Source organism: Olea europaea, chromosome 20 (assembly GCF_002742605.1).
Source record: "Olea europaea var. sylvestris chromosome 20, O_europaea_v1, whole genome shotgun sequence".
NCBI lineage: Eukaryota > Viridiplantae > Streptophyta > Magnoliopsida > Lamiales > Oleaceae > Olea > Olea europaea.
In genome coordinates this window covers 17,729,775-17,753,018 of record NC_036256.1, presented here as the reverse complement: position 1 = coordinate 17,753,018, position 23,244 = coordinate 17,729,775, and the positions used below count along the sequence as shown (strand labels likewise).

The 23,244-nt window shown below is 35.4% G+C and overlaps 3 protein-coding genes across 4 annotated transcripts; 2 read left to right on the top strand and 1 right to left on the bottom strand.

Annotated features, from left to right (window-relative positions):
• Positions 1-1,890: 1,890 nt before the first annotated feature.
• Positions 1,891-6,864, bottom strand: LOC111369882 (exosome complex component RRP4 homolog). 2 transcript variants are annotated; one of them, XM_022991592.1, is made up of 9 exons: positions 6,745-6,864; positions 5,483-5,643; positions 5,256-5,357; positions 5,107-5,152; positions 4,675-4,764; positions 3,850-3,915; positions 3,296-3,364; positions 2,879-3,002; positions 1,891-2,377 (listed from the first exon to the last, which is right to left on the bottom strand). In XM_022991592.1, the coding sequence occupies exons 2-9, from the start codon at positions 5,635-5,637 to the stop codon at positions 2,043-2,045; spliced, it is 987 nt and encodes a 328-aa protein (XP_022847360.1). In that variant the 5' UTR covers positions 5,638-5,643; positions 6,745-6,864; the 3' UTR covers positions 1,891-2,042. The 2 variants fall into 2 exon arrangements, with proteins under 2 accessions (XP_022847360.1, XP_022847359.1); XM_022991591.1 differs by lacking the exon at positions 1,891-2,377 and having other exon boundaries at positions 2,405-3,002.
• A 2,667-nt stretch (positions 6,865-9,531) lies between these two features.
• On the top strand, positions 9,532-10,981 carry LOC111369881 (probable galacturonosyltransferase-like 4). Its single transcript, XM_022991590.1, has one exon. It carries the CDS (start codon positions 9,736-9,738, stop codon positions 10,579-10,581), a length of 846 nt encoding a protein of 281 aa, XP_022847358.1. The 5' UTR covers positions 9,532-9,735; the 3' UTR covers positions 10,582-10,981.
• A 694-nt stretch (positions 10,982-11,675) lies between these two features.
• Positions 11,676-13,626, top strand: LOC111369880 (BSD domain-containing protein 1). The gene has a single exon (XM_022991589.1). It carries the CDS (start codon positions 11,770-11,772, stop codon positions 13,297-13,299), a length of 1,530 nt encoding a protein of 509 aa, XP_022847357.1. The 5' UTR covers positions 11,676-11,769; the 3' UTR covers positions 13,300-13,626.
• Positions 13,627-23,244: the final 9,618 nt, after the last annotated feature.

The window sequence follows — 23,244 nt, the reverse complement described above, 5'->3', positions numbered from 1 at the left end:
TTTTTGAAAATTAATTAGGGTAATAAATGGTGCTCCATCATTCTCCACGTTGATCATCTAAATATTATTTGTATTTAATAGATTTGATACACATACTGGATGATTGAATGGTATTAACAACTTGAAGTTTGCGAAGCTATTGTTCAAATTTTAAATTATAAACATAATTTTCAGAGTATACAATTAAGATTGATCTCGTCAATACTAGTGATTCTAAATCTCAATATTTTAAGAAGTGTTGGTTGGGATGTCGATAAATGGTTTAACATTATTATTTGTTATACTCCCCCAATTAATTGAGAACAAAGTTTTTCCCAATTCCATGGGAATGCTATTACGCATCTGCCAATATCATAGTTCTCTGTTATAATTGGCTTATGATCAGAGTTAAATTTTTTCATCAGATTATTTGATAGTACAATTAATTTACCACATTTTAATGAGGTGAAAAGTAAAGAATGTTGAAACTAAATGCGTAGTTTTAACCGTTATATCAAATGGGTGATATTTGATAATGAAATTTACTGATTATCAATTTGATTGGACAATTCTCTCAACATTAGGAAGAGGAACTAAGAAGCTGAAAATAATGTACAAATGTGCCATTATATAAATCCAAGCAAAAAGAATTCGAACGAGAAGTTCAAAAGTTAATTTATTTAGATGCATTTACTGATCAAAGAGATCAATCAATTTTAAATGTTCCAATATGAATTGATGTTTTAGGAGGACAATTTGATAACATTATATTTGATATATCTATAGCACGTCTAAGTGTGATGGTATTTGATTATAATGGAAAAAATCTCAAAATGAAAATGGAGCAATTTACGAAGATAGTTTCATTAAAAAGGCGTATACTCTTGATGAATATTTAGACATAATAAATTATAAAACCCCAAAAAAGGTTTAGGTATATGAAATAATGAAATTTGATATATCTCAATAAGTTATGTTATTATAAGAAAATAAATAGAATCAAATACGAAAAGAAAAAGTTGTCGACAACAATTTTACACAAGATGTACTACATCATATAGCGAGAAATCAAAATAAATGCTTTGAAATATATCGATCGAAGTAATTATTGCTCAAATAAGAGGGACGCAATCCTAAATTGAATTTACTAGAGAAATCTGAAATTTCTAGATCTACAGTCTGAACACCTAAATGTGTATATTTATGCAAAATGAAAATAAAAAAGGTTACATAATAAATTTCCCAAAAACTCGTATAAATAGATAAGTTATCATATGGTGGATGTAATCACAAATCTCTATTTTTTTAGCGCGACAATGCATGAAATTTGATATGCATATAATAAACGTAATTATAGTTAATTTTTTATATATATAAATTTAATACTATTCTTGAAGGATTTAATGTGTTTGAAGCATAATTTAAATGATATTATCATGAAGGGAATAAATACGTGTTTTACTCTTTTTTCCTTGACCAATGTTTTGTTCTATTGAATTTTCCTAACAAGGTTTTTAATGAGGCAACTTTATAGCATACTCAAAAGAATAATATACTATTTTTCCTTTATTAGGAAATTTTCCCCTGATTTCAAAAAGGAAAGTGCTTGCTGTATATTATCATTTACATAGTGTTTTATATATTGATAAGGTGTAAAAAAGAAAATGATGAAAATTCTTTTATTTGGTTAATGAGATTTTGACACAATGAAATTTCGCCATATCATCTGTTGATAAACAGATTTGTAAATTATGATATATATATATATAACACAATCATTTTAATAATTAATCCTTTAGCGATTTTTAAAGGGCTTTAAACAAGTCATAACGTTCTCAATGACACGCTACTCTATAAAAAAGAAACAGAAACAGAAAAAAAAAAATTAAAAAAATTTGCCAATTTGAAAAATGAAGATAATAAATTCAGGTAACCGACTTCAAATATATTTTGCCAAATAAACGAATGCTTTTAATAATAGTACACAAGATAAAACTTCTAGTGATACTTAGAAGTAGACCATAGAAGAGTATAAACCTTGTGAAGTAAATTAAATAACATGATCATCTCTTTTTTCCTAATGAGCTTCGACGTTCAGCTTCTTTCTCAGCAACTAGCACATAAAACTCTGGTCCCAGCATCTCGTGTATATCCAGACTCAAAGACATGCTCAGGTTTACAACAGCCAATATTACTTCCACGGTAACCACGAAGCCTAAGGTAGAAAGTACACGGATGGCATTCGCAGTCCTGCATATGTTTTGCCTAGTTTCAAGTGGAGTACAAGTGTCGACTTCATCAGCGCTGCTCATTGAATTTTCTGAATCTGCAATTGGTTGCTCAGATTTGTTTAATTGGTCCTCTACTAACATGGGATCTTTCACTTCAACATGTTCACCAACCCAAACAAAATGAAGATAATAAATTCAGGTAACCGACTTCAAATATATTTTGCCAAATAAACGAATGCTTTTAATAATAGTACACAAGATAAAACTTCTAGTGATACTTAGAAGTAGACCATAGAAGAGTATAAACCTTGTGAAGTAAATTAAATAACATGATCATCTCTTTTTTCCTAATGAGCTTCGACGTTCAGCTTCTTTCTCAGCAACTAGCACATAAAACTCTGGTCCCAGCATCTCGTGTATATCCAGACTCAAAGACATGCTCAGGTTTACAACAGCCAATATTACTTCCACGGTAACCACGAAGCCTAAGGTAGAAAGTACACGGATGGCATTCGCAGTCCTGCATATGTTTTGCCTAGTTTCAAGTGGAGTACAAGTGTCGACTTCATCAGCGCTGCTCATTGAATTTTCTGAATCTGCAATTGGTTGCTCAGATTTGTTTAATTGGTCCTCTACTAACATGGGATCTTTCACTTCAACATGTTCACCAACCCAAACATAGCCGTTACAACCAAGAATCAAGTCAATGCCATATTGCTCTAAATAGTGGAAATGCTGCTTGCGCTTCTTCACCAGATACGGGGTAATTGTAAGCAATTGACCTCTTTCAAGCTGTCAAAAAAGAGAAAAATGCCATCGATTCGTCTCAAACTGCTGTTAGTAGAGTCATGTGACTAGTTAGATACAGTAAAGATAAAATATTATTACACTCAGAGGTGACAGCATCCCAACCCCCCCCCCCTCCCTCACTCTCTAAAGACCAGACAAATAAATTCATGGGCAAATTTCTTGACATGCATATGCTCTTACAGAGTACAAGACATCGCTTCTCTTGCTTCTCAAATGTAATAGATCGTACAAGATTTAAGAGCATATATTTTGTAAATGAAATGACGAGCACGCACCTTTCCATACTTCTGGCTTCTTGCTTGCAGGTGCAGACAACCATCATGCTGGAAACCACGTACTTCAGCCTGAATCAATACATTCTCTATTAGCAATTTTCTTTCCTTTGTCCCCCCTTTTGGAACAAGTCAGACAATTATATACTCCATTAAGAACATAGAGAATTATGGTACATTATATGAACGAGGAAGGGCAAACTGAGCCAGTCCACCTGATGGGATTGCATGCAATCAAAAGCATAATAAATGATGATACTTTCTCTATTGACCAACCGAAAGGGATGGATTGCAACCAGAATGGTTAACAGATGAGAAGAGCAAGGTAGCTTACACATATGACATCATTTTCTTCAAATATACTGCGCATGTTAAGCTCATCAATTGCAGTTCGTCGCCTCTGAAAAACAGTGGGTTTAACAAACTGAGCCAGTCCACCTGATGGGATTGCATGCAATCAAAAGCATAATAAATGATGATACTTTCTCTATTGACCAACCGAAAGGGATGGATTGCAACCAGAATGGTTAACAGATGAGAAGAGCAAGGTAGCTTACACATATGACATCATTTTCTTCAAATATACTGCGCATGTTAAGCTCATCAATTGCAGTTCGTCGCCTCTGAAAAACAGTGGGTTTAATTAGGGCACAAATCAATTTAGAAACCTCATCTTATTTTATCCAACCTCAATATATAACCTCATGACAACGAATTTCTAGTAGGAGATAAGCGAGCAAGCAAGCAATCCCACATGTATTAAACAAGATTGCATTCAAAGTCATAGCAACAACAATAATAATAAGAATAACTTTACTTCAATGATCAACCATTAGAATAGTGGAGTGAGTGTACACAGAAAGATTGTAGGATGTGCAATTCCCATCTTCACAACATCTAACAAATAATTCAACCGTAACCCCACCATTAGTAGGTCTTACAACTGAATTTCACTAATCCAGGTGCTAGCCTTACTCTACATTCGCAGGATATCCGTATTATCCAATTCCAACAACATGCATGCATTATCCAAACTATGATTAATATCTTATATACCTCTAGGCAATAGTTAAGAAAATAACCTAAAAGTAACGAGAGAATCCATTAAGATACTAAATGAACTTAATCTGTTAAGCATATTTCATATGTGGAAATCACATAACCATATACTTGCTCCCAAAAAAATTAGAAATTAACTTAGGCTAAACAAGAGGTGAAGATCCATCTACTCTTAATTTCTAACTAGGAAAATCTTCATGGGATGCTAAGTTAGGTAGTAACTAATCTTTCACAGACTACCATGTAGTCCACTTACTAGGATTTCTAACAGTTCGTCACAGCTTTGCCACTACAGTTAAAATTGGAAGGTTTTTGAAAGATACCTGGATGCCATCGGGTAAGTTCATAGAAGAAAGCATCAAAACTGCATCCTGGCTGAAGTTGATCTCCAATCTCCAGCGCTTTGGAGCAACCTAACATAAAGAGAAAATCCCAATTTCTAAACTTAACAAATAACACAAAAGATAATACTTTGGCTGAAAAAAGATAGTGAAAAATTCATGTCTTGTAAACTTTATTGCTATATGAAGATAATTATGCATAACGTCAATGCAACTTCAGCAATTACGTTAAGGCTTAACCTTAAAGAACTAGAACAAATGGAAAAGGCAAAAGAGAAATAGATAGAGAAATGCGAAATGGGAAGATAATAAGGAACCTCAATATTTTTTTTTTTTTCACATTTCAGGAAACAAGATAGATTCTTCGCATTGGGTAGAGTAATAGATTAAAACTATGGGGACTTCTTCTTTCACCTCAATAACTCGGCCAACTATGATATCACCAATCTCAGGCTTGTACCTATAGCACAAAATAAATCTTAATTTCCAGAAAATAAATTAATTTCACAAAATTAATAAACTGAAAATTAGCTATAATATGAAAAAAATAAAAAGAAAAAAACCTGGCCCTTAAAGCCCTCACATAGACAAGCTTATTCACTCGCTCCACAACTCCACACAGTGTTGCCACCACATGCCCATCCAACTCCGTTGTCCCATGTCCCCTTCAATCCAACACATCAGAATTAAGGTTCACTAAAATTCAACTTTCTACATAAATATTAAGGGAAAAAAGGAAAAGGAAAAGGAAAAGGAAATCACGACTTCACACGTGTGTGCGTGAGCGTACTTGAGAATGGCATCTTCGCAGTTGACAGAAATGTTGTCGGCGATGGTGACGGAGGCATCAGAGTTGGATTTGGATGAAAGAGATTCCAACTGCTCTAATGCTCTCTCTAGTCTCAGTTTCTGGGTTTTGTTCAATGACAATTGCATGCCTCTCATTGATCACTGTTTGTGTGGAAAAGAGAGTATATGAATGAATTGATAAACTCTTAAAACACCAAGTATGAGTTATACAATTTATACTTCAGAAGAAACCTAAATCCTTTTCCTCTCTCGCCCATTACTCCAATTATTAGTAAGAATAGCATCACTTAAAGAACAATTATAGTTCAAGCATACCAAGCTTTTGACTTTTCTAATTAATGAATTGTTTTGCCATCTTACTTTAAATATAACTTTCTACTTGTGCCACATAAAACTGGAAACTGGGAAAACAAGTAATTAACACAAGTTAAGATTAAAAATATAGAGCTCTATACGGATAAGGGGAGGTGGTGCCAATGATCGGAAGGAACATGGTCCAGAGAGGGCAAGGACCAGTCTGTTTGAAACTGTTTCTCAGTCCATATTTACGAGTTTTGAGAAACCAATCAGGTAGAATGCAAAGGAAAAGTCAGAGAACTATAAAGATGTGTATAATAGGCCCTCCCATCATTCTATTTGTGATTGCTAATTCCAAAAGTAGCAACAAAGAAAATAATAATAAATAAAAATTGTGACTGCAAATTCAAAGATTTGACATGCACAAATGTAAATATCAATAAACAACCATATTCATAGGGCAGATATAAACCCTCTTTGGTGCTACAGAATCTCAAATTTGTATTTGAGAATTTGCCACAGTGTGTAAAATGCCCAAAGCATTTAGAGAGAACAGATTTAAAACAATGAATTAATAATCACCAAACAACTGCATACTACAATTCTATTTTATTCTACTAATTTTGTTCCAGAAACCATATAAGGATCATAACCGATTTGAATTAGAAAAATCTTCTTAAACCCTCAATATTATTTTTCCAATTCAATTCATCAAAAAAAATCATTAAGCTAGCGACAGACAAAAACGTTCACCAAACAAGACGTGCCGTCCAATTCATTCACGAAACCTTTTTTTTTCATTATCAATCTATTGAGTGAAATTGTTATGCTAACGGTGTGTTCATCCACCCTTAATAAGTATGCTTGAAAAAACCAACTGTAAGGAAAAACATAATGTAATAAGCAAATAGCAAAAACGAAACACGATCTAAGCTCGTCGAATACCTTTTTATGGCAGATTCCAGACCGTTTCAGAAAGAGAGAGGGGAAGAGGGGTTTTTGAATTGGTACTGGATCTTTTTTTAATTTTTAAATGTTAGGGTTTTAGAGAGAGATTAAGCTTCGGCTCCCATTAAGCTCCATTTGGCCCGATTAAGTTCTATTATATTATATTATATTACATTTTTCTCCCCATTAATTTCTATTATATTATATTATATTACATTTTTCTCTATTTTATTTTTAATCATACAATCTTTTATAAAATAATATTACACATAATTCGAAAACTTTTCCTTATTTTTAAAAAAAATACTATTCCTTCCATTTCCAACTTTACAAAATGGGGTCAAACGGGGGGCTAAATTAATTTTTTACTTTTTCTCTATCTTATTTTCAACTACATAATTTTTCATAAAATAATATTAAACCTAAATCGAGAATTTTTTCATCTTTTTCAACCGTTTATTCTTCAAAAAAATATTATTATACCTATTAAAACTTGAGATAATGGGGCCAAACAGGGCTAATTATCAATTTATAATTATAGCGTTATTAAAATGATAACAAAAATAAATTTGGTGCTTGTTTGGTAGAGATTTTGTTAATTGATTTTTTGATCGTTAGAGATAAAATGGGTTCTACCTATTAGAGAAGAATTAAAAAATGACGGCTGGAATAATGAAATAACGATCAAAAAATTAATTTTAATTAACTTTTAATCCGTACCAAACATGCTCTTGATATGAAGCCCCCTGTTTGATTCTCGTTCTTATAAGAATGAGAATAGAAAATATAGTCGTTATGGAATCCATACAAGAGATATGAAGTCAAATATGTTGATTTGATATGAAAGATAACGATTATATATATATATATATATATATTTTTTACCAAAAAAGGAAAAACAAACTATGCCTAAATACAATCTCTTGAAATACGTAAAAAGAAATTCATTGTATACATGTGGCCAATTAAAATACATAGTGGCGCTATAGCATAACGAGCTGGCGTTTATCATCACTAGCCCCTTTCAAAAAATTTCAATGAATATTATTAAAAAATAATAAAGTACAAAAATCCAATCTTATACAAGCTCGATGGCTCCAATAAGGATGCCAATTTGAATTGAGATATTCAAACTTCACTTTGCCCCGTCTCGATTGACCGACGAGACAATTTGGGAATAGGGTAGGAACAGGAAATCACCTCCTACTCCGTTGATCGTCTAATTATTTTAAAAAAAATCACCTTAGCCCAAACACGAACAGATTACTCAAGCCATTAGCTCTATACCCAAATTATCTTATAATTTACTTGAAAATGTAAACGGGACAAGAATGGAGTGCGCGTCCCTACTTCGATCAAAGCCTAACTCTCTAATAATATTATTCTCAATTCTAAGATTAATTTCCGACAAAAGCCCCTCAAATATTTTTTAGGAAATTGAAATTTTGAATTTTGTTAGTAAAAATAATTTTAAAGTTATGTTTGACAAACTATGGGTCTGTTTGATATAAAAGTAAATATGTAAGTTTTAGAATAAAAATTAATATAAGTTATCAACTTCAAAATTAATTTTAACTTATTTTACAGAAAATGTAAGTAATATTGGATGGTTTGACTATCGTTAAAACTCAAAAATATTACTTATAACTAATCTTAATTATCTTTACAACTTTCTTGAAAATTTAGACTTACGTAAGTTTTATTTTATATTATTTCACATGAATAAATTATCTACTCATAAGTTAATTTCAAAAGAAAATGCTATACGTACATAATTGTCTATGTAATGGTGTTCATAATTACACGTGGCAGTGGATCCAACCTTTAATTTAAATCTTACACTTGTACATCAACAATCGGATGATTGCCACATCATATTATGGATACCATTATGTGCAATAATTATGTACAAATAGAATTTTTCGATTTCAAATGACTACAAATAATGATAGAGTAATGTTTGGTGTATAGAAAAATACTTATAGAATTTGTACAGATATCTCACAAAGTGTGGACTCCGCATGAATAAATAATATTAAAAAACTCACCCACCCACCGTGCCCATGTGAGGTATCTGTAGAGGTTCTGTGAACGCCTACATTGTACACCAATCATCTCCCATAATGATATTTTTCATGTAGTATGCGAAGTCATACTTTGGTAAACTCGACAATCACTCCAAATGTCAGTTTCAAATTATTTCCGATGTTTTAAACGTAATAATAAATATTGAAATTCGTTCATAGCTTATACATATAAAAGCGTGAATTATTCTTCAAGATTTTGAGCATAACATTAAAGTGTCAAAGCTCGTTTGTAGCTAACACATATAAAAGCATGACTACACTTTATTATTAACGCAACACATTTCGATTATAAAATGAAGTAAATAATCACGAAAAATTGGGTATTAATAAATTCATTGGATAAAAAGAGGAAAGTCATAAATCATGGGAGACAAAAAATTTCAGTCACAAGTAAAAAAGTATCCGTCTTGATTTTCCTATTAAATTCTTCTTGTCATGTTATAGACAAAACTTCCTTAACATTTCTAATTTTCTATCTGTGAATATATATACTTATTTATTTAGAATATTTGCATTAATGCATGGTGATGTGTTTCTTAATAAGGAAATAGTCCGAGGTTTTTTCTCTTCCCCACAATTTCCCCAATCTGTGTCCAGTAATATTCAACCTCTCCTCCTCCAATGGCTGCTGTTGCTTTTTTTCCCCTTATTTTCTCATTGTAAATAATTTCATTGAGCCAGGATGGCCTTCTTCTGGAGCTTTTCTTCTGTTCCATTGCTTGGCCTCCTGTCTCTCTTCCTCGCCACCACCCTTCAGCCGCCCTCGGCAGCCATCGCCACCAGCCTTCGCTTTCGAAAGCCGTCCACCACCGTGGTTGATGTCCCAGTATTCCGAGAGGCCCCGGCTTTTCGAAATGGTGAGACTTGTGGATCTCCCTCCATAGATCACATTCATGTTGCAATGACACTTGATGCAAGTTATCTGAGAGGCACAATGGCTGCTGTTTTATCAATCTTGCAGCATTCTACTTGCCCTGAAAATGTTGTGTTCCACTTTCTTTATGTGAGAAATGAACCCGAGGTTTTCTCGAGCATCAAATCGACTTTCCCTTATCTCAACTTCAACGCGTATAGGTTTGATTCAAGAAGGGTGCTCGGTCTAATATCAAAGTCGATTCGCCAAGCTTTAGATCAACCTTTGAACTATGCAAGAATTTATCTAGCAGACATATTGCCGGTCGATATTAAGCGCTTGATTTATCTTGATTCGGATCTTGTTATGGTGGATGATATTGTGAAATTATGGGGTGTTGATTTGAATGACAAAGTATTGGCTGCACCAGAGTACTGTCATGCAAATTTCACTAATTATTTCACCGACGCCTTTTGGTCCGACCCCGTCCTGTCAAGAACGTTTGAAGGGCGAAAACCGTGCTATTTCAATACTGGTGTGATGGTCGTGGACATGGACAAGTGGAGACAGGGGAAATATACGCGAAAAGTCGAGTATTGGATGGTTGTGCAGAAGCAAAAAAGGATATATCAGTTGGGTTCATTGCCACCATTTTTGCTTGTACTTGCTGGTAATATAGAGCCAGTTCATCATAGATGGAATCAGCATGGATTGGGGGGAGACAACATTGAAGGGAAATGTAGAAGTTTGCATCCCGGTCCGATAAGCCTACTCCATTGGAGTGGCAAAGGGAAGCCATGGTTGAGGCTTGACTCGAGAAAACCTTGCAATGTTGATCATTTGTGGGCTCCTTACGATCTCTATCGTCCATCAAAACATTCATTTGAAGAATGATGGAAAGAAGATGCTTCTTTGTATCTTATAAGCAGTCAAATATGCATACTTGGGGACTTGGAAATTGAGAGCAGGGGATGATATAAAGTGACATATTAGGGGAACAGAAAGCTCACACACTTTCATTTAGAAAAGAAGTTCAAAAAATAAACAAAAAACAAAGGGAAAAATGTTACGAATTTACGATTTTTTTTTTAATGTTTTATTATTATTATTATTATTTTAACCACAAATAGAGAAGGACAAATGTTTGTTTTGAGGAAGACATTGGAGGATAAGCAGAACTGTCAGTTTCTTTTCAGAGGCAAAAGATGGGAAGCATTCTGATTATGATCATTTGACAATCAGATAATTCATGACCCTCTGATTATGTTGTCAATACATTTTTATTTATTGTCTTAAAAAATGTTAAATTTGATATATATTGTTGCTAATTATTTGTGCAATCATACTTAAATTTTATAAGGACTGAGTTAGGGAACATAATGGTTGATATGGGAGATGACCGAACACACTCACACCTCAGGAGTCGAGCATTATTTAATTCATTTGGGACCTGCACATTTTGTGAGGGTCGATCACCTGGGGTGTCAAATATTTTCGGGCAAAGTGGCATTTCCCATTTTATAATCAAGTCGATTGAAAAACCCGCAACCTAAATAAAGCGACTAATTTATGACTTCATCAACTTGATCTAGCCCCCGTTTGGCTCCCATTAATTTCCATTACATTATATTCTATTTTTTTTCTCATATTTTCAATTACATATTTTTTCATAAACGTAAATTGAAAACTTTTCCTTCTTTTTCAATTACTCATTTTTCAAAAAAAATACTATTATACTCATTTTTATTTTTATAAAATGGGGATTAAACGGGGGCCTAAATTTATTGGTAGAGTTGGGTTGGATCGATTGATTTGAATGGTTCGATGGTTAATTTGCCCAACCTATGTTGGTATCATTATCTAATCCTTGGGCGAGCTTTCATGTTGTATGAGCCCAATCAATTTTGTGGGCCTATAGCCCAATAGGCCCACCCAACCTAGGTGCGCACTACGTCTACTGCGAACCAAATATTTAGCTTGTTCCAGCAATTTGTATGAACTGAAACTCATTCTGTACGATAGATTCATTCGATAACCAGAAAACTCAATGCTTGATCCTTCAATTGATTTTTAATCAGCACTATGAATTTCTTCAAATCCATTCTGTCAGAGGATTCAGATTCTCCAAACCCAAAGCGCGAAAACCCCCATGTCCCGGAATCCGAATCCCCACTGCAGAGGAATAAGGATCCGGATGATGTCGGTCAGGATCCAGTTCACACAGACCCGCCACCCAAAAGCCCGTCTGATTCATCCGGTGATGGTGGCGGTGGGTGGAGTTTTGGGGGTCTGATCAAGACTTTTGCGACCCAATCCGAATCGGTGCTGGAGACATACAGGCGGGATCTTAGGGAATTCGGATCGGGTCTTAGGAAGGAGTCAGAGGTCATCCGAGAAGTCGCCACCCGCGCTGTGAAGGAACTCCCGGCATCGCTCGAGTCTGGTGCGTCGGCTGCTCAAGGTTCGCTGGAATCCGTTGGACAGGTCCTTGATGGGGTCCTCAAATCGACTGCCGATATAATTTCACAAGGGAAAGAAAGCCCTGGCTCGGATGGGGAGTCTGAAACTCCTGAGACTAATAAGAGCTTGGGTTCCAGTCGGTACAGCCGGTTCGATACCCAATTGAATGCAATCCAGTCTGATGCGAACACTTTCAGCAAAGATCCAGAGGATTTTGAGGAGTATAAGAAGTGGAAATCAGGGTTTAAATTGGAGGAGAAGAGCAATGAACTTGAGGGGCTAATTGGAGAAAATGAGGTTTTAGAGAGCCTTTACAAAAGGTTTGTTCCTAGTACTGTTGATCACGAGACATTTTGGTGTAGATACTTCTACAAAGTGCATAAGCTCAAGCAGCAAGAGAGCGTGAGGGCTAATCTTGTGAAGCGGGCAATTTCTGTTGATGATGATGAGGAATTATCTTGGGATGTTGACGATGATGATGAGGATAATGGATGGGAAGAAAAGAGTAATGTAAAAGCAGAACATAAAGATGAATCTAACAATGATGGCTCTGTTGATAAGAATCTTAGATGTGCTGAGAAACAAGAAGGTTCTGGCAATGTGTTGCAAAATAAGGAGGAAGGAGATTATTCAATTGTGGATAAAGTTGACAAGAATGATGCAGTGGACTCGAGCAAGAAGAGTATTAAGAATATTTCGTCTGATGAGAAGGTGAAGTCTGAAGAAATTATTGAAGTGAAAAATGATGAGAAAGTGGAGTCTCAAAAAGTAGATGAAGAGAAGAATGAGGAGAAAGTGGAGTCTGAAAAAATAGCTGAAGAAAAGAATGACGAGAAAGTGGAGTCTAAAAAAATAGCTGAAGAGAAGAATGATGAGAAAGCGAAGTCAAATGAGAAGGTGGACAAGGAGGCAATAAGTGAAAAGAACGACTCTAGTAAAGAAAGTGTGGTTTTTAGTCATCAATCTGCTGCAGAGGAGGATTTGGACTGGGACGAGATCGAGGATATTGAGAGCCATGATGAAAAGAAAGTTAGTACTACTCATGGTGGGAGTCCGAACAGAGATGAGTTGAAGAATCGGTTGAGCATTGCTGAAGAAGATGAAGATTTGAGTTGGGATATTGAGGATGATGATGAACCTGTAAAGGCTTAATGTTACGCCAATAAGAAAACCTAGATAAATTTGTATGATAAAGATGCTGATCATCTTTGTAAGGGCATGAACTTATTAAAGGTGAATCCTGTGAAAGTTGCAATTGGGAGCTAAAGAAGTTGACATTGGTGATGCGGCTTCTTACCCAGTAAATATAAAGATTCAAATGTATTAACTGATGCAATTTGTTCCATTCTTTTGCTTGTTTGTTCTTGTGGCAGCTTGTTTGATAAGGGGGGGAGGGTTGCTCTCCCCTCTGTCATTGTGTTTCTATTGGAGAAGACAAATTGTACTCATAATTTAACACCGTTACTCTTCTTTCTCTTATTAATAGCATTTCTATCTTTCCTTTAATAAATATTGCTATAAGCTACTATTTCATATTGCTGTCTCGTTGCTGTTGTGGCACTGGTTTTGAAGGCGTTACCAGCAATAATGCGCCATTAAAAAAAAAAAAAAAAAAAAGTTTCTTTGTTCCTTAATACAGTGTTTCTCTTCAATTTGATTTATATGGTTAGATGCTCGTGATTGTACTCTCTCATATATCGTGTAACTTGCAAATCTAGAAAGCGTGTCCCTTTTGGAAACTAGGAGGGACTTGTACGTCTCCTTTGATGTTTTGTTCTGTCATTTTCGATCAACTAGTTGTGCTTGTTCGTGCTATTTCCTGTCGTCTCTTGATTGTCTTAATTAGTCAATACCATATTTAGTTTAGCTATTATAAACGTAATTTCCTTCCAGTGGTAGAAATAAGATGCAGTAGCCATGGTTGGTTTTATCATTGCTGTGACTTCTTTATCTCAAACGTATCTGATGCCCCAACTCTTATGGTGTGTTTTTCCCCGTTTTCCCCCTTTGCGCCCTTCGTTTCCATTTTTCAACTGCATGATAAGCGGAGAAGTTTTTTAAGCCTAATTCAACGACCCCATCTGCCGTGCTCAGACCATCAATAAGCAGAGATCGGAAAAATACAGTGGTGGTGTTCAAGGAAGGGATGATGGTCGACTTGCTTGGCTGCAACCAGGGGAGATAGCACTATACATTTTCATACGAATATTTCTGTTTCAGTTAAGGCATTTTCTCTGCTGAAATGCCCATGTGGTCACTGAACTTGTTTTTGTGACTGAATTTGACACAGTAGCTGATTATTTGTATGTTATTTTGTGTAGTTGGTTTTTTGAATCAATAACTTATTCAAGAAAAAACCTGAGAAATGACATTGAGTGCTTGATACGGCGATAAATTCAAGAATCGACCTAGAAATCAAGAGAATTGATTTATGCACTTACGTGCACTAAACAAATTTAACAGTCGCATATATTGTCATTGTTACTTGAAAGAATTGACCCGAAAGTCAAGATTATTGGTTTATGCGCTTATCCGCACTAAACAAGATTATCACTCACAAATTTTGTTATCGTTATTTGGAAATTATCTATTTACAGTGCTCTTTATGTGTACTAAACAAGATTAACAGTTGCATATATTGTCATCGTTACTTGAAAGAAACGATTTGAAAGTCAAGATTATTGGTGTATGCACTTATGCACACTAAACAAGATTATCACGTGCAAATATTGTTATCATTATTTAGAAATTATCTCTTTACAACGCTCTTTATGGGCACTAAACAAGATTAACAGTAGCAAATTTTGTCACCGTTACATGAAAATTATCTCTTGATAATTTTTTATTTCATAAGATCAAGTATAATTGATTTTAAACGACACAAAATTAACTAAGACAAAGTGAGCTTGGACGTCAAACATTTTTGGTACAGAAGGATAATTGAATTTAAAATTTTATTTCAATTAAAATCATTTATTCTATCTCAATTAGCTACAAGATTAGCCCCTGTTTGGCCCCCATTACGTGGAAAAATTAATGGGTGGAATAGTATTTTTTTGAAAAATGAATGGTTGAAAAAGAATGAAAAGTTTTCGATTTACGTATAATATTATTTTATAAAAGATTGTTTGATTGAAAATAGGAAAGAGAAAAATGAAATGTAATGGAATGAAAATTAATGGAGCTCAAACAGGGGCTTAGTTTCCACACTTGTTTCAAACACGTCTACAGTGACAAGACTTTCCAAATCCAATAAGCCCTAATTGGTACAGAATAACCGACTACTGGAAATAGCTCATTGCAATCACAGAAGAATAGGCTGAACAATTCTAATCGGAGGCCATTTTTTAAATTTAGGATGCTCAGAGGATACAAGTCTCACTCAAGATAAATTCCGTAATGCAAGGCACAAGTGAATTTTTTCATTCGTTCTAAGCTATGCTTTCGGTATATCTATATGGTAAAACCGATCTCGTTGAAGAAACTTACGATAGATTCAACTGCACCATTACGTTGTCTTCTCAAAGACGGATTGATTTTTAATCCCAATTTATTAGAATGCTGTAAAAATCAATTCTTTACCAATTTCTGTAGTCTTGTGGATGTGGGTAGAGAAGGGTTCGAGGGTGCGCGAGTTGAACGACCGCAAAATGTTTCAAAATTGTAGAGGCATAAATTTTTTTTTGGTTATAGTTGTATATTTATTTATTATTAAATATTTAAAATATAAAATTTTTATTATTATGCATAAGATATTAAAATTAAGAATAATGTGACTGATTAATTATAATTTCCTTAAAAATAATATTCTTAAATAGTATTCCTAACTTAAATAATGTGAGGAAAAAGGGAAAAGTCGAAAAGAGATCAGATCAGCCAAAGAATTGAGAGAAGAAAGAAAAATTGAGCAACCGCCTTTTCCAATAGTCTTTTTGGAGAAAAATAATTAAAAAAAATCAACCGTTTTATCCAATTGCCTAAAAGATAATTGAGGCAGAGAAGAGAAAAACCAACTGTCTTTTTGGAGAAAATTGTCTTTTTCTCCAATCATCTTTAATCTGACTCCAAAAATTCTCTCTTTTATTCTAATAAGTTAAACTCATTGGATGATGCTATTTGAAAACATCTTGTGATAATTTTGATATTGTTTTAGGACGTGTAAATTTTTGCGATCTTGACGGCAAAAAATTATTTCAAGAGTTAAAAGTCTTTGATATATTGACTTATTTGAAAAAAAATTGAATTGTTTTCTGAACACATGTATTGTTTATATATTTTTATTGACAATTCCTATAACTGTTGCATTTGCTGAAAGAAGTTTTTCAAAATTGAAATTATTAAAATTTTATTTGCAATCAACCATGTTACAAGAACGATTGAATAAATTAACTTTGACATCTATTAAGCAAGACTTTCTAAAAAGAAAAAATTGATTACGAAAATTTAATTAGTGAGTTTGCTTTTAAAAATACAAGAAGAAATATTTTTACATGATTTGATACATTTCAAGCTTTACACTTCACTTGATATATATATTTTTTTCAGGGTTTACTTATATGTAATTGCACAAAAAGGCTAGTGGTTTGGATGATTCTTCGTTGATAACAAATGAAATTTGATGAAGTTTAAGAGATGCTACTTTATTTACGTTTTTCTCGTTTATGTATGTAAAAATAAAAAAAATTAAATATCATATTTTTGCAATGAATATATATATATATAGGCGAAGGCAGTGCAGGTGAAACCCCAATAGATAAAAAAAAATTTTATCGCTCCACATAGCTCACGACCCGACACGAAGAAATCTCTTAGACGGGCGGATGCGAATCTGGATCTATCAACGTAGCAATTCCATTCAAGTCGTAGCCGTGTCTGACCCCCTCAATCTTTCTTTCCGGAGTGAGTCAGGCGGCAAAGCCTTTAATCCTGATAAAAGAAATAGTTTTCCCACGCTCCAAGTATCCATAAATGGAATCGGTTTGAGTGAATTACTTACCGTAGTCAACGCCAATTGGGAAAGTCAGGTCAAGAGAGAGTCTCTTTCCGATTAGTGCATCTCGCACTTCCAATTCATATTTATATATATATATATATATATATATATATTGTTTTAATTACTTGAAGATGACACTATTTTCTATTGAATAGTAAAGACACTTTTATTGACCATAAAAGGATAAACCACTTTCTTAATTGCCAAGCAAGAAAGATACATGCATGGAAGTGGTGGTGGTGGCAAAATTGAAGTTTACAACTAATGATAGCCACATTTTTTGACTAAATTGATAAGGTTGTTGATATCTTAATTGGTAAGAAAGACTCCGTGCATGTATACAAGTGAGGATGAGAAATTCAAGTTTTCTTTCTCCATTTACTTGACAAGGCAAATGTGTAGAGAATTCTAGCAAATGAAGGTGGTAGAACTTTAACTCTTCCAAGCAATTATGGAGGTTAAAATTCTTTACAAATATGGGCAAGCGTTTGAGAGAAAAGGGTGTGTATCATATGGAGAGGAAAAATTAAGAGAGAAAAATTGTAAGGTAAAGAGAAGAGAAGAGAGAAAATTTATTGTTTTTCTCCTAAGTTCTTTTTTTTCCTACTTGTTTTCTCCTATTACAAGAGAGATTATTCATTGTTATCTCCTTGTATTTAGAGAGATTGTTGTAATTCTCCTACTATAGTGAATCCTCCCATACTTGCCCGTGGACGTAGCCTAAATTGGGTGAACCACGTAAATACCTGTGTCCATTTTTAGTTGTGTTTTCTCAATTTCATTATTTGTCAACCAAACTCGACCCACGCGTTTTCTCCCCAACAGTGGTATCAGAGCCAGGTTCTGTGTAGGGTCGTTGTTCAATCATAGTATTGGTGAAAAATGGCGACAAAATATGAGATTGAAAAGTTCAATGGGAACAATTTCTCATTATGGAAAATGAGAATAAAAGCAGTTTTGAGAAAAGATAACTGCTTGGCGGCAATTGAACAAAGGCCTATGAAAATTATTGACAATACTAAGTGGAATGAGATGGATAGCAACGCAATTGCTAATTTGCACCTTGCACTAGCCGATGGAGTATTGTCAAGTGTGGCAGAGAAAAAGACGACCAAAGAGATATGGGATACGCTGACAAAGCTGTACGAGGCCAAATCGTTACACAACAAAATCTTCTTAAAGAGAAAACTTTACACCCTTAGGATGATGGAGTCAACTACGATGACAGACCACATCAACACCCTCAATACTCTATTTTCACAACTCACATCAATGGAGCATAATATAGAGACTGGTGAATGTGCTGAAATCTTACTTCAAAGTCTACCAGATTCGTATGATCAACTCATCATCAACTTAACCAACAACTTTGAAACTCTAGTCTTCGATGATATTGCAGCTGCTGTTCTTGAAGAGGAAAGTAGGCGTAAGAACAAGGAGGACAGATTGACAAGTTCGAATCAGGCAGAAGCTTTAACGATGATGAGAGGGAGATCAACGAAACGTGGCTCCAGTGGGAGTCATAATCAGAGTAGATCAAAATCCAAGAGTAAGAAAAATGCCAAGTACCATTACTTTGGCAAGAAAGGGCACTTAAAAAGGGATTGTTGGAGTCTCAAGAAGAATGAAGAAGTTAAAGGAAAAGGTCCTGAGATATCAAAAGCTCAGGGTTGTGTAGCAAGTACTTCAGATGATAGAGAAATTTTATACAGCGAGGCAACAACAGTTGTTGAAGGCAGAAAGAAATATTCTGATGTTTGGCTTATGGATTCAGGAGCTACATGGCACATGACACCACTAAGGGAATGGTTTCATCAATATGAAATTATCCCAAGAGGATCTGTGTTTATGGGAAATGATCATGCCTTGGAGATCGCTGGTATTGGTACCATCAAATTGAAAATGTATGATAGTACAGTCCGTACTATCCAGGAGGTACGGCACGTAAAAGGCCTAAAGAAAAATTTATTGTCTCTAGGACAATTGGACAGCATTGGATGCAAGACCATATACAAGATGGGATCATGAAAATAGTTAAAGGCGCGCTTGTGGTGATGAAAGCTGAAAAGATAGCTGCAAATTTGTACATGCTTAAAAGAGAGACACTAAAAGAAGGAGAAGCATTTGTCGCATCGACAGGTTCAGTGGAAGAATTAACGATGATGTGGCATCGCAAGCTTGCTCACATGTCGGAACGTAGTTTGAAAATTCTCTCAGAACAAAAGCTTCTTCCAGGGCTCAAAAAGGTTTCATTACCCTTTTGTGAGCATTGTGTTACTAGTAAGCAGCACAGATTGAAGTTCAACAGTTCCACTGCTAGAAGTAAAGCTATCTTGGAACTGGTCCATTCCGATGTTTGGCAAGCACCAGTTATATCCCTAGGAGGTGCAAGATACTTTGTATCTTTTATTGATGATTACTCCAGGAGATATTGGGTGTATCCAATCAAAGGAAGGCAGACGTGTTTGCAGTCTTCAAAATATTCAAAGCGCGTGTGGAGCTTGAATCTGAAAAGAAGATCAAGTGTCTGAGGACTGATAATGGAGGAGAATATACCGGTGATGAATTTGATAACTCCTGTCAACAAGAAGGTATCAAGAGGCAGTTCACTGTGGCATACACTCCACAGCAAAATGGAGTGGCAGAGCGGATGAACAGAACATTGTTAGAAAGAACAAGGGCAATGTTGAGAACTGCGGGGTTAGCCAAGTCATTTTGGGCAGAAACAGTCAAAACTGCCTGTTATGTGATCAATCGGTCGCCATCAACCGCAATTGTGTGTTTGGAAGTCCTGTGTACGTTATGTACAACACCCAAGAAACATCAAAGTTAGATCCAAAATCCAGAAAATGTATTTTCTTAGGGTATGTCGATGGAGTGAAGGGGTATCGCCTGTGGGATCCCACTGCCCACAAGGTGATAATAAGCAGAGATGTCATATTTGCGGAAGGCAAAATGCAGGAAAAAGAAAATTATAGCACTTCAAAAGAAAAATTAGAGACTACTACAGTCGAAGTTGGAGACGAACGAAAAGTTATAGATACTTTTGAAGCAACACTAGAGCACGAAGAACAAGCTGAATCTAGTGCTCCAGATGTTCGACGATCAACATGGGAGAGAAGAGAACTGGCTTAGCACTCAGATTACATTGTGGAGGGCAATGTTGCATACTGCTTACTGACAGAAGATAGAGAGCCATCAACTTTCCACGAGGCTATAAATAGCCAAGAAGTTTCTCAGTGGATGGCTGCAATGCAAGAAGAAATTGAAGCTCTTCATAAGAACAAGACATGGAATCTTGTTCCACTATCACAAGGAAGGAAGGCCATTGGGAATAAATGGGTATATAAGATCAAACGAGATGGCAATGATCAAGTGGAGCGGTATCGTGCGAGACTGGTGGTGAAGGGATATGCTCAGAAAGAAGGCATTGACTTCAACGAAATATTTTCTCCTGTGGTTCGACTCACAACAATTCGAGTAATCCTGGCGATGTGTGCTACATTTGACTTACACCTAGAGCAGTTAGATGTGAAAACTGCATTTCTTCATGGAGAACTTGAAGAAGAAGTTTATATGCTCCAACCAGAAGGTTTTGAAGAAAAAGAAAAAGAGAGCTTGGTTTGCAAGTTGAACAAATCTCTGTACGGTCTCAAACAGGGGCCGAGATGTTGGTATAAGAGATTTGATTCCTTCATCATGAGCCTTGAATACAACAGACTCTGTTCAGATCCGTGTGCATACTACATGAGATTTGGTGATAATGATTTCATTATCTTGCTATTGTATGTTGACGACATGTTGGTAGCAGGCCCCAACAAAGATCGTATTGAAAACCTGAAGGCTCAATTGGCTAGGGAGTTTGATATGAAGAATTTGGGACCTGCAAACAAGATTCTAGGGATGTAAATTTACCGAGATAGAAATAATAGAAAGATTTGGCTTAGTCAGAAAAACTACTTGAAGAAAATCTTGCGTCGCTTCAATATGCAAGATTGTAAGCCAATTTCTACCCCTCTTCCTATTAATTTCAAGTTATCCTCAAGTATGAGCCCTAACAGTGAAGCAGAGAGGATGGAGATGTCTCGAGTGCCGTATGCATCAGCAGTAGGTAGTTTGATATTTGCTATGATCTGTACAAGACCAGACATTGCACAAGTAGTGGGAGCGATCAGTCGATACATGGCAAATCCTGGTAAAGAGCATTGGAATACTGTAAAGAGGATCCTGAGATATGTCAAGGGTACCTCAAATGCTACATTATGTTATGGAGGATCAGATTTTATTGTCGGAGGCTATGTTGATTCAGATTATGCAGGTGATCTTGATAAAAGCAAGTCCACCACAGGATATGTGTTTACTCTTGCTGGAGGAGCTGTAAGCTGGGTTTTGAAACTGCAGTCTATCGTAGCTACTTCCACAACGGAGGCAGAATATGTGGCAGCTACACAAGCTAGCAAAGAGGCAATCTGGTTGCAAATGTTAATGGACGAGCTCGGACATAAACAAGAGAAGATTGCTCTATTTTGTGATAGTCAGAGCGCTTTGCATTTGGGAAAGAATCCAGCATTTCATCAGAGGACAAAGCATATTCGAGTTCAATATCACTTTGTTCGAGAAAAGGTGGAGGAAGGAAGTGTGGATATACAGAAAATCCATACAGCGGACAACCTAGCCGATATGTTGACAAAGCCAATTGGAACTGACAAGTTTATATGGTGTCGATCTTCCATTGGCCTAGCAGAAACGTAAGTAGCATGGAAATGGCAAGTGTGGGAAGGATTGGAGTGGTCAACAAAAGTGACTTTAAGTGGGAGAAATGTTGAATAGTAAATACATTTTTATTGACCATAAAAGGATAAGCTACTTTCTTAATTGCCAAGCAAGAAAGATACATGCATGCAAGTGGTGGTGGTGGCAAAATTGAAGTTTCCAACTAATGATAGCCACATTTTTTTGACTAAATTGATAAAGTTGTTGATATCTTAATTGGTAAGAAAGACTCCATGCATGCATACAAGTGAGGATGAGAAATTCAAGTTTTCTTTCTCCATTTACTTGACAAGGCAAATGTGTAGAGAATTCCAGCAAATGAAGGTGGTAGAACTTTGACTCTTCCAAGCAATTATGGAGGTTAAAATTCTCTATAAATATGGGCAAGCATTTGAGAGAAAAGGGTGTGTATCATATGGAGAGGAAAAATTAAGAGAGAAAAATTGTAAGGTAAAGAGAAGAGAAGAGAGAAAATTTATTGTTTTTCTCCTAAGTTCTTTTTTTTCCTACTTGTTTTCTCCTATTACAAGAGAGATTATTCATTGTTATCTCCTTGTATTTAGAGAGATTGTTGTAATTCTCCTACTATAGTGAATCCTCCCATACTTGCCCATGGACGTAGCCTAAATTGGGTAAACCACGTAAATAACTGTGTCCATTTTTAGCTGTGTTTTCTCAATTCCATTATTTGTCAACCAAACTCGACCCACGCGTTTTCTCCCCAACATTTTCAAATCTCGCACGGGACACCCAAAATTTGAGGGCCGATTTTTTGGGCTCACCCGAGTTAGACTCAAGAACTGCTTCTTTTGCACCTAAAAAAACCTAAATTTGCAAAGAAATTATCAAAAGAGAGATCGCATTTGTATACGATTTCTTATTTGACAAATTCATGTGGGTTGTCTCCAGAGAAAGCTATTTTTGTTCTGAGAAAGTGCATTTTGAGAGAGACTGAATTCTGTGCTTGCCCTTTCAAAGAAACACGTAGTCATATTGCTAATCTTCTTAGGAAAAGGCTCAGCTTCTTTTATCCAATCATGAGACTGTTAGAGCGTTATCACGATCTATCATGTGAATAAACAACAACATATAGATCAAATGCGGAAACTGAAAATCATAAACTAACCTCCAGCCATTGTCGTTTGAACTGTAGAATTTCGAATTGTGTTTGGTGCTTCCAAGCCTTCAAGACCTCTTTGCGATGGTGTAGTTTCATGAAAGTCTCGGCTTGGGAACCAATACCACTTTATTCCCTTTATATACTTCTTCCCATCAAAGAAGTTACGAAACGTGAACGGTTACCACAAAGTAGGGAAGATGGACAGTTATGA